The 12,147-nt window shown below is 47.5% G+C and overlaps 1 protein-coding gene across 1 annotated transcript in view; it reads right to left on the bottom strand.

The window, feature by feature from the left end:
* The window catches only part of LOC311184726 (putative tetratricopeptide repeat protein 41), a gene marked incomplete at both ends in the record, with an annotated part of 52,365 nt that extends 47,676 nt beyond the window's left edge, over window positions 1-4,689 (bottom strand). Inside the window, 2 exons of the mRNA XM_084254916.1 lie at window positions 1,529-1,709; window positions 3,906-4,689. Coding sequence (XP_084111042.1) covers window positions 1,529-1,709; window positions 3,906-4,689 — 965 coding nt within the window. The remainder of the gene's footprint in view (window positions 1-1,528; window positions 1,710-3,905) is intronic.
* Between the last annotated feature and the right edge of the window lie 7,458 nt (window positions 4,690-12,147).

Raw genomic sequence — 12,147 nt, 5'->3', positions numbered from 1 at the left:
GGATTTTTGTCTCTTTCGTTCATGGCTGTATGCCCTGTGTCTAGAACACTTCTTGGTTCTTAGCCGGTAAAAATACAGAAAAAGCACAAATATAATACATGCCCATAATTAGACTAGGGTCTTAATGATTTCTTCTCAAAAACAATTAGAAAATGAAAACTTTTCAATCTGCTGCTTTCAAAATTGAAAAAAAAAAAGAATGCTACCGCTCTAGAAGGTTGGTCATGAAGACAATGCTTTAAAACTTCTAGAACGCCTTATTCTGTTGTCCTGCCCACACTACTCAGGAACTCCTAGTACAAAGCATTGTTTCCAAATGGCAAACCAAACACAACCCTAAATGTCCACAAAACTCATCTCAGAGGATTTATTTAAGTGGATTTTTACTGGGCACCTTTGGAGTTGTTTAATCACAGTAAAGCTTATTAAATTTCTCAGGCACTCTGAAAAACTTAAATGATAATAAGATACAATTCACATACCAAAAAATTCCCAGTTCTGAACTACAGTTCAGTGGTTTTTTAGTATATTCACCAGGTAGTAGAAACATCACCACTATCTAATTCCAAAACACCATCAGCATCCCCAAAAGAAACTACAAACCTCTTAGCAATCATTCCCACACACGCCACCCCCCCCCCTTCCTTCCCTGGCAGCCAATTAACTAACTTTCTCTTTGGATTTACCTATTCAAACCTAAGAGTCTTAGCACATGGCCTGTATGTCTCAAACTCTAGAAGTCTTAACAATCCTGACTGAGTACCATGTTGTTTAACCAAATAACTTCTCTTCCTCTAGCACGAGTTTTCAGAGTCACAAGACGGCCCGTTGCTCTGTGGTGGGTAGGCTATCTTGGGGAGACTAGGGCAGGGGGTGCAGGGCAGCCCTGACCATTCCTGCCACTAAGGATTTACTTCAAGCCACAAAAGTCTCACAAAGTAAATGAGATCTGTGGTAAGGACTGGAGGGTGAGGAGAGAGGACCTAAAACTGTTCTGTGAACCTCCCTATATCTAGGGATGAGACAGGGGAGTGGGGTGTTCCCCTTGGAAACACGGTTCTTCATGTCCCAGCCTTTTCGTACCTAAAGATGGTGAACAAAGTATGTCACCAACCAGGGTGGGAAAAGATATGGGGGGTTCGATGTAGAGGACAATGGAAAAACAATGAAGGAGTGTGGACAGTGGGTAAGAAAACGCGACCCTTTATACAAACACAAATAACGATATGGCCCGTCCTAGACATTTAATGTATATATACTACTGTACTGATGCATTATTCATATTTCCAAGTCCAATCTCTTTTCCTTAAAGTAACTGCATCATCAGGAATTACTTTACACCAACTTTGATCTATGGGGAACAAAAAAAATGGTAAGCCCCTGCCCTCTATTTTTACCCAAGTGTGGCTTACAGGGGGGCTCTCTTACAGGAAGGGATGGGCAGAAAGACATTCCAAATTGGGGAAAATCACATTTACTGTTTTTCTTGGAGCCCAGTGAAATGGCTTGGGATTTCTTGACATCTTACCTGAGAATAGACTCTAAACTGGAACCTGAAGCCGCCCTGTTAAAATCGAATTCCATATCCTTTAAGGCAAATCTTTCCAAGATGTCAAAGATCCTGTTCGACTCCTTGGAAACAACAAATACTCGCTTGCATTTCTCAATAAACTCTTCATGGTAGAAACGATCAAAGTTGTGCTTGTAGTCTTTACGGTCAAAGAGATAAGTTTTAATATTTTAGATTTGTGGTTTTGCACTTTCGATTACACATGGTTATTATGAGTGCCCAGTGAGGATCTACCCATCTGTATCATTATCACCTTCTTTCTCCCACAGTGCCATATTTCACCATCCATTCCAAAATCTACTGAAAGCAAACTACAAGCAAACCGTTTACTCTTCTTAATGCCATTTGTCCATGAAATCCTAAGGAAGGCTAATCAGGAAGGCTCAGTGCTAGGACTCTGAGTCACTTATGCTGGACTTGAACATGGAACTGCTATAGCGTCTTCTCGTAATGGAAAAGCCAAGGGGTGAGTCAATATCAGGGCAGCAGAGCCAGGCTGAGAAACTGAGAAACCAGACCCTGGGGCCACCAGATAAAGCCTGATCTGAACCAGAACTAATCCTGAACTTTAAAGTTATATGAACTGGGGCCTCCCTGGTGGCGCAAGGGGTTAAGCACCGCACTATGAAGCAATCTGCAGCCTCTGAAGCATAAGTTCGATCCCCAGCCAGCCAGGGAGCTACCCACACGGCACGGCAGACCTCTCCTGTCTCGCTCACTGCTCCCCTCAGAGGTGTATTTCAGTCCGTCTGCCTGCACTGTTCCCCACTCTGTCTCTGGTGAATCCTCTCACCCCCCACACCTCTAGCCTGTACCCTAGCTCTTGTATGCATAAATAAATCTTTTTAAAAAAATAAATAAAGTTATATGGACTAATAATACATTCCCTTTTGGTTGAAGCCATTTTGAGTCACTTGCAACTAAAAGAGTTATAATTGATATAGAGCTCTTTTCCAGACTCCAGAGTGATTTGACTTACAGGCAGAGATTTGTTAGATCAGCATAGGTGGAATTTCATCCCAAGCACTGAATATGAATGACTTTGGGGTGATCAGCTGTCTCCTGTTCACCACAGATACATCGGCTCCCTATCAAATTACAGGGACTATGCCTGCCTGGTCCCTGAAAGCATTTGAGAAGCACCACCTGCCATCATTTTGCACTCTCCCATTAACTGGGCCCTTATATCAGTAACTCATAAACTGGTTTTGGGTCACTGAATTTTTTGAGAATCTGATCAAAGACCCAAGCCATCTTCCTAGTTCCCAATCCACACCTATGCATAGAAATGTTCTACTTCTCATATAATTTCAATTTCACAGATCTGACCAAAGGTCTAGGAAAAGAATCTCTGCCATACATTGATATTGCTCTTCCCTTTTTAAATTGGTCCATGTATACAAGACATTATTTTCAAAAATAAAGGTAATCATTTTGAGGTAATATGATGCCAAGCAGTGCTTTTCAATCTTTAATGTGCATGCCACTCACCTTATCATTAATAAAAAGTAAAATCTAACTCAGGTGACATGGAACAGAGCTGAGGATTCTGCATTTCTAACAAACTCCAAAGTGATTCTGAGGCTGCTGGCCATGATTAGCTCTACTACCCTCTGAGTAGTACGAGACAAAGAAAACAAGCATCAATTCTGGAATCAGAAGGACCCAGGTTCACATCCTGGAATGATCCCTCACTGATGCTGTGACATTGGGTAAGTCACTTAACAGCTCTGCAGCAACTTTTCTCATTGGTAAAACAGGAAGTGTAGTATCTACTTTGCGGGGCTTGAAGACCAAATGTGATCACACACACAAAGGATAACTAATAAAAGTTACCTCTCATCCCCTAAGATGTGGCTTTTTTTAACTTTGGGGGCACTGACATTTTGGGTTGGATACTTCTTTTTCAAGGGGGCTGTGCTGTGCTCTGTGGGATGTTTAACAGAATCTCTGGCCTCAATCTGTTCAATGCCAATAGCTTTCCCCCAACTGTGACACCAAAAATGTCTTCAGACACAGTGAAATGTCCCTTAGGGAAAAATTCAGCCCCTGGCTGAGGACCTCTGTTCTACATTCACATGTTAACTGCCAGATAATTGGGGTCTTCTCCAAGATCCCTTATTCCTAGGTAATCTGCCATGACCCCTGATGTGCTCTTATTTTCAGTTTCAATTTTTTTCAAATGGAGAAATGCATGTTTCCTAGAAAAGGGCTTCAATTTTAAATCCTTAAAAAGTATTTTTCAATCATTTTAAGATTCCTTTCACAAAGGCAGACACACCAGAAACATTCACCTTACGTTGACAATACACTGGCTGTCCCCATATTTACTAACCTGTATGTTCAGTCATCAGAGAGGTTGGGTGAAGTTTTTCTATCACACCCAACCAGTCCTTGAAAACCAGCTCACCCAACTCACTGAGATCTTTATAAAACCTGACCGGGAGCCCTCTGCTAGTAATCTTGGCCTTCAACTTTTCAATCTTTACTTTCTCCTCATCACTTGTCAGGGAGCCGGAGGGAAGAGTCTCCTCCTTGTCATTGTCCAAAGTCTTCAGCAGTGTGGCTTCCACCCTAAAGTAAAAGTACTGGAACTGAGACTTGTTCAGAAAGGCTGCCTGGATAATCTCGTACTCCACCAGGCTGCAGTTGGGATTCTCCAGGACCCAAGGATAGCCATTTTTAGCAGCCACGTAGAGATTCTGTTCTACAATGGATAAATTTGACAAGTCAGTTGCTTTGGAGAAGGTGACAGGCGAGTAGTCCGCACAAAAGTCCCCGTATGTGTGACCCAGTACACAAATGAAAAAGGGAAAGCAGCTGTTCACATAATCCAGACAGAGTTTCAGGTGCTGGGAGTGGAGACAAGAATGCTGTCGAAAGCGGCTAGAAAGGAAAGGTGCCTGGGTCTTCAACCCTGACCACCTCAGGTCCACAGCTTTGAAGTAGGTGCCCCGGGAATTGCAGAGTTTGTTCAGCTGAGGGAAGATGTTGCTGTCCAAAAAGTCTCTCTCTTTTTGACAGTCATTCAGAGTCCAGCAGATATAAGGCTGAATGGGTTTCTGGGGCTTTAGAACAAATCGGGCACACTTTACATTCACATTGGCCTCCCGGCTCATTTCACTTTGCTCAGCCTTGGCTTCCTGGTTAGAATATCACAATTTTTTTCCTGGTGCAGCCCCCTACCTCCACTGCTTCTGAGACTTCCTCCTAAAAATGTTTGTTACAAACAGATTGGAATCCAAAATGGCTTCTTATCGATGTTTTTGACGTTAAGAGATGCCAACCAAGAGATCAGAGTTGAAAACAATGCAGCTTAAGTTAGGACTGGAAAAGAAAAAAACACATTCATTCAAGATGACAGGAAGTCCACGTCCCCTGACCTCCCCTCATCTTGCTGAAAAGCTGAGAGTCATGAGGTGTGTAGGGCACTAGACATAAGGCCCTCCCGTCCTCCAACTTTCCGTCTTCCTTTCCCCGTGTCCTTTGGCCAGCAGCTACTTCTGCCCCTGTGAAACGGGAAGGTATGCAAGGGAATTTGCTGACAGTGCAAAAGGAAGAGGCCCAGAAAAAGATTCTAATGTATCTAGGAGCAGAGCAAGCCAAGACCCGTGACTGTGACCAGAAGCAAGAATGAAAACAGGGCCTCCCTGGTGGCGCAGCGGTTGAGCGCTGGGTTGCGAAGCTGCCCACAGCCTCTGCAGCGCCGGTTCGATCCCCGGCTGCTCCCTGGCCACCGGAGGAGGGTCCCACATGGCGCGCAGACGTCTCCTGCCGCCCGCTGCTCCCCTCAGCAGTGTACCTTGGTCCTTCTGCCTGCTCTGCTCCCCGCTCTGGCTCTGGTGAATTCTCTCACCCTCCCACACTTCTGACTGTACCCAGTGCTTGTATAAATAAATAAATAAATAAATCTTTAAAAAAAAAAAAAAAAAACAAGGTGGTATATTAAAAAAAAAAAAAAAAAAAGAATGAAAACAGGGGCTTCCCTGGTGGCGCAAGGGGTTAAGTCGAAACCTATGAAGCTATCCGCAGCCACTACAGCATGAGTTCGATTCCTGGCCAGCCAGGGAGCAACCCACATGGCGCAGCAGACCTCTCCTGACTTATCCACTGCTCCCCTCAGCAGTGTACTTTGGTCTATCTGCCTGTTCTGTTCCCCACTCTGTCTCTCGTGTATCCTCTCACCTCCCACACCTCTAGCCTGTACCCCAGTTCTTTTTTTTTAAATTTATTTTTTTTAATTTTTTTTTATTAAATAATAAATTTTATTTTTATATTCCCCCATACAACTGCACATGCCCCATTCTGACCCCAATCCCTCCCCTCCCGGCCCCCACCCCCCCAAAAGTGTCTCTGGTTCATAGTTTTTTGTTGATTTTGATTTTCACTTTCTTATATTCATTTTCCTGGTCCCTTATTTAAGTTTTCTAGATTCCTGCTATGAGTGAGACCATCCGGTATTTTTCTTTTTCTTTCTGGCTTATTTCGCTGAGCATGATCCCTTCCAGCGCCATCCATGTTGCTGCAAATTGCATGTGCTTATCTTTTTTGAATGCTGAGTGATATTCCATGGTGTATATGGACCACATCTTCTTGATCCAGTCATCTATTTTTGGGCATTTGGGCTGTTTCCAAAGCTTAGCTATTATAAACAGTGCTGCTATAAACATAGGGGTGCAGGTGTTCTTTGGAATTGATGTTTCTGTGTCCTTTGTGTACCCCAGTTCTTATATACATAAATAAATAAATCTTTTTAAAAAACTGACATCCTACTAGATACATAAGCAAAAAATACAAATAGGCAAAAAGAAAAATAATAAAATACAGGGGCCACCCTGGTGGCGTAAGGAGTTAAGCACCGCACTATGAAGCAATCCTCAGCCTCTGCAGCACGAGTTCAATCCCCAGCCGGCCAGGGAGCAACCCACACGGCGCAGCAGACCTCTCCTGTCTCGCCCAATGGTCCCCTCAGCAGTGTATTTCAGTCAGTCTGCCTGTTCTGTTCCCCACTGTTTCTGGTGGGTCCTCTCACCCCCCACCTTGCATCTCTGGCCTGTACCCTGAAAGGTTCGGCGCGGTAAAGAAAAGGAGAGCCAGGCTACATTTCTCAAAGGGAGGGAAAGTTTATTGCGCCCCCGGCGGACCTCACGCACCCAAGGTGGGGGTCAGTGAAGCCGCGCACGTTGTTAGGGGGAAGCAGGGTTTTATAGGGTGAGGAGAGGTCAGGTGGGTAGTTGGGCTCATATGTTGGGAAAAGTTTGTAGGGCAGGTAGAGGTTCTTTGTCTGAGATGAGACTCATAGTGGGAGAGGGGGAGGCTCATTGTCTGAGTCCTCCAGGCAGGTATCCGCATTCCTGCCCCCCAGGTGGGCTTCCGGGTAGGCTTTTGCATTCTGGCCTGCTGCATGGACCTTTCATACCCCAGCTCTTGTATGCATAAATAAATAAATCTTAAAAAAAAATACATATTAAAAACATCTTCAACCTTTCTAGAATTCAAAGATATTTGAAAATAAGCAATAATACGGATTTTTTTTTTAAGTATAACTGTCTAAATATTGATGAAAGTTATGTCACATATAGCTGTGGTAGTATTATAAATTGGTGATTTGGGAAAACTATTGGAAGGTACATTTAGAAAGTAGATAACAAGATACTTCAAAATACATTACAATGTTTATAATTTTTTCAAGATTTATTTATTTATGCATACAAGAGCTGGGGTATAGGCCAGAGGTGTGTGTGGGGGGAGGGGTGAGAAGATTCACCAGAGACAGAGTGGGGAACAGAACAGGCGTATCTATTGAAATACACTGCTGAGGGGAGCAGCAATAGAGACAGTGGAGGTCTGCTGAACCATGTGAGTAACTCCCTGCCAAGGACTGAACTTTTGCCAAAGTGGTTGGTGATAGCTTGATAGCACTGAGACTTTAACCCCTACACCACCAGGGAGGCCCCAGCTCCACTGTTAATATTTGTTAAAACTCTATAAACAGAGAGCACTATATTGCTCACCCTGTACTCCAAGAACCTCATATAATACCTAACACATACAGGCCTTCAACACTCACTGAATTAATAAGTGAATGAACAGTTGAGTGAACCAACCAACCCACAATTCACCTTAGTGCCAGCCCCATTTCTTAATGTTCCCAAATGCCAACTGCTTTCCTGCTTTCATCTCCCCAATCTACATTCTCCTTGTAGCCTCGCTGCTGGGCTAGGACAGTCCTGCGAGTGAGCTGTCTATTGCCCCTACTGGCACTTCCTAGCCTAGATTTTTCCTTCCAAGTTCAATTTACAAGGTAGGGTGCTATCAGGTGGGGTTAGTATGCTTAAGAAGAAGCTTAAAAACAACAAAGGCAGATGTTTCTAGTTGTGACATGAAGTGTGAAAAGGGAAAAAATGAAACTAGGAAGCCAGGGAATCAGATCTAAAAGTAAGGAGCTTAATAATCTGGACTGTAAATTCTGAAGGAGGTGCTAGACCAGGTTAGGAACTGAGGACCAAGAATGGGTCAAAAGTCAGAAGAGATGGAGACCACAAGAAAAGTAGACAGGCAAGGAACTGAGTGAGCTGCCCATTCCTTTCACAGGGTGAAAGGAGAGAGATCCTGCCTTAAAAGGGGAGAGCTGAGCCAGACAACTCCCAGCCATCTTCTGCCCCTCTTTTGCCATCTGCCTGCTCCATACATTGCCACCATCATCTACAGAAATACCTGCCCCCACAGAGTGGATCTATTTTAGAGGTCATATCTCATTCTCAGTTTCCTCCAGGTGCAGCACCAACTCCCCCCACTGACCAGTTAAGACAGAATTTGCAGTTTCAGAACCGGTGATTTATTTATTTAGAGGTAGAGAAAAAGGTGAAGCAGTTGAGTAATGCAATGCAGAAAACGCGAAGTCACCTTTCTCTAAAAACAAAAACAAAAACAAAAAAAAATAGACACGGATTAAAACAAAAAAACACAATTATTTGAGATTTGTGAATGTAATTCACACCCTACTCTTCAAAATAAAAAAAAAAGCGCAAGCACAGAAGCATTAAAAAGGTTTTGTAAGCTACTATTTGCTTACTAATAACAGATGTAGAAAATTTGAGCAGATTTAAATATGGAACTACCACAATCTGTAAACACCAACCACAGACTCAAGATAGGCAAACCTCATTTGGGGAAGTTGTAAAAAATTATGATAGACTGTCACTGAAAAGCTTGTCTTCAGGAATTCATATGACCATCTGAAAACAAATTCGAAGTTCAAGTTTCCTGTAGGAAGCAATAAGAGAGTGTTTTTGCTGGGAATGGGGTGCAGCTGGGGAGCAGGGCAGCTACGTGAACACTGGGTTAAAGAGACTTAAAAAGCAGTGTAGTGTGAGACTCCCTCACAGGAAAGACACCTGGCGCTTTAGGGTTTTCTGAAGGCTGACTGGGTATTTCTACGAAGTTACCAAGCTGCACTCCCGCTCTATTTGCAGCCCCACGGGTTTTGCTTTCAAATACCTGCAGGTGTATCCTCCTGCACCCTAATCTACAAGTTGCTTGGGGTGTTTCCCCCCAACCCCCTTTTCTATGCTTAACTACCTGCTGGCCACCAGACTTACAGCAGGGACGCAACTGTATGGGAGTCGAGGGCATCAGCATCGTTAGAAACGTCCCTGAAGGGTAGGGGCTGGGAGAGGCGGGAGGTGGAAGGCCCCACTCCCCTCTCCTGGGAACCGAACTGGGGGGCCTGGAATTCCGGCCCCAGAACACGGCGAGGCAGAGAAGATTCCGAAAGCCGGAGCTCCGATTCCGAGAGGCCGGCCCTGGCACCCCAGACGGCCTCGGGCCCGGCGCGGCGGCTTTCCGGAGCTGTTTGTAAAGGCCGTGCCCACGGGCCAGCCCTGGAACAGCGGCCTAGCTCGACGGCCGCCATCGTGGGTCGCAAAGGTTAAAACTCACGCTGAGTTCCCACTGGGACCGCCAGGAAAAGGCGGAAGCCAGGGTCAAGCGACCGAGCGGCTCCAGAGGCCAAAGACTACAATTCCCAGCATTCCCTAGTGTGTCACCGCTGGCACGTTGCATGTCGGGAACTGCAGTTCCTCACCACCCCGACGGAAGCTCCCCGGGAGGATTCTCCGCCTCTCGCGTGCTTCCCTCCTCCGAGCAGCACGACCACGTTGAAAGCTGATGGCGAACAGCATCGCGCTAGACTCATTCTCCACGGGATCCCGCGCGGACCACCCGGGAAAGTGGGGAAACGCGTTGCCATGGCTACCGTTTCCCCTGGTCACGGAATAAACGTTCTCCAGGCTCCGGAAGTAGTTCTCTGGCGACCTCGCCCCGAGAAGGGGCCGCGTTCCGTGCTGACGTTCATTGGACGGTTTCCCGGCGAGGCCAGGGCTTCCCTGACGAAGAGGCGGTCCCGCGCGAGAGGGGCCCGCGGAGCCCTGTGATTGGAGGAAAGGGGCTCAGCGTGACCAATCGGCGGGAGCCACGCTTCGGGCGCCGGGTACCGCACCTGGACCGCTCCGATTGGCGCGCCGCGGTGCCCCCCTCGCGTCCCCATTGGGTGCGGAGTGTGCGTGGTGCGGCCCGATTGGCGGGTTCGTGTTTCCCGTCCCCCGCCCGCGAGGAGTGGGGGTGAAAAGCGGCCCGACCTGCCGGGGGGGAGTGGGCGGACCGCGCGGCCTGAGGTGTGAGGATCGCAGCGCCGGGGTGGGGGGGCGGAGGCGGCTCCTGCGTTCAAGAGACAGAGAGACCCGCGGCCGCGCGCCATGAGGGCCCTGTGGGTGCTGGGCCTCTGCTGCGTCCTGCTGACCTTCGGTGAGTGAGCCGCGGCCGCCGGCACCCCGAGGCCCCCCTCCTCCAGCGCGGCCTCTTCTCGAAGGTTCTGGGGGGCGTTGAGCCAGGGAGGGGGAACAGGCCCTGCGCCGGGCCGAGGAGGGGCGCCCGGCCCTTTCCTCGAGAGCGCTCGGGGATCCCGGCCCCCCTCTTCCGGGGCCCGCAGGCGACGGCGTTTAAACGCCCGTGGGCCCCGGCGGGGCGGCCCCTCGGGGTGGGGCCTCGGCGGGCACCCCGGGGCTCGGCGGGCGCCCCTCCCGAGGACTCTTGCCCCGGCCGCAACCTTTGGCCGCCCGAGCCCGGGGACCCCCGTCCGCGTCCGGGGCGTCCTGCGGGGCCTGGGCCGGGGAGGGGCAGGGTCGGCGCGTGGGGTGCACTTTGGCGCGAGCTCCTGAGCACCCTCAAATCTCGCCCCGTTTCTCCCCCTGCTCAGGCCCCTGGGCCGATCTCGGGTCCCCTCGCCGGAGTTTGCACAAGTCCCGTTTGGGTTCCGACCCGGGTGGGAAGGGCCGGCGCGGCCGGGGCTGCTCGGAGGCCTGCGCGCAACACGTGCGAGCGCCCGGGGCCTGCGCTGGGGCCGCGGACGGGGTTTACACAGCGTCGGGGCTGCGCCCCTGGGAGACAGGCTGCCTCCGCTTTTCGGAATCTGCCGGAGGACCTCAGCACCCCAACTTACGAAACACGCTGACTTGGGCTTGCGCGGGGCTTGAAAGCCGGTGGACTCGACCTTCCATCCCCACCTGCGTGTTTACCAACTGAGTTTTGCAACCCCTACCCTTGCCCTGTTCGAGCCTGTTCCTTCTTCTGATTGGGGAAGACACGGTGTGTCAGAGTGTTCTGGTGTTGTGTCTCCTTCAGGGTCGGTCAGAGCTGACGATGAAGTCGATGTGGATGGTACCGTAGAAGAGGATCTGGGTAAAAGTAGAGAAGGCTCAAGGACAGATGATGAAGTAGTCCAGAGGTTTGTGTTCATTTGAAATTAAACACATTAGCCCTTGTGGACACGGTAGGATACAGTAACCTCTTTTGTATCTTTTCTCCAGAAGTCCAGAGGATGTGTAGCGCCCTGAATTTAAATACCAAAAAAGTAAAATTAGCACAAAGTCTTAGTCTCAGGAGTGTGCTTAGAGAAGTATCTTCTAATTTGCTCCTAGGAATGACTGGTCAAAACTGAATTGAATGCCTTTAGAAAACTATTTGGAAAACTATCGCAGAATTGTAGCCCTACAACCTTCCTAAGACTTTAGCAAATATTTCAGTTGGTTTTGTGCTCAGTAAGTGTGCATGTTTACTCAGTTTTAAAAAGAGGATTTCTGTCACTTCAACAGTGTTTTAAAATTTGGCCTCTTAGGACTTAATTGATAATTTCATAGACCCTTAGAGGCCAAAGCTTCCCAGGTGACCAGGCATTCCCACATGTGAGAACATAAAGAATATGTCTTTGCTTTTTTAGTAAAGGAAAGTTGGGTTTGTTTTTCTGGAAATTTTAAGAATCATGTATTTCCAACTCATCAAAGGGAACTTGTGATAAAATAATAATGAGATGATAGACTAGCAATATTTTATAAAAGTTTCCATTTTACCTTTTAACCCTTTAAGATACTCTCGAGAGGCCACTTGTGCTCTCATCACAGCTCCTATATTTTGTAAGGGAACTAAGCTATGCAGTGTTTGTTTATTTAACTTATTTCCTTAGAGAGGAAGAAGCTATACAGTTGGATGGATTAAATGCATCCCAATTAAGAGAACTTAGA

The sequence above is a fragment of the Talpa europaea genome (genome assembly GCF_964194135.1).
Source record: "Talpa europaea genome assembly, chromosome: 15".
Lineage (NCBI taxonomy): Eukaryota > Metazoa > Chordata > Mammalia > Eulipotyphla > Talpidae > Talpa > Talpa europaea.
Note: the sequence above shows the minus strand (reverse complement) of the source record. Positions and strands in the feature narration are given on the sequence as shown.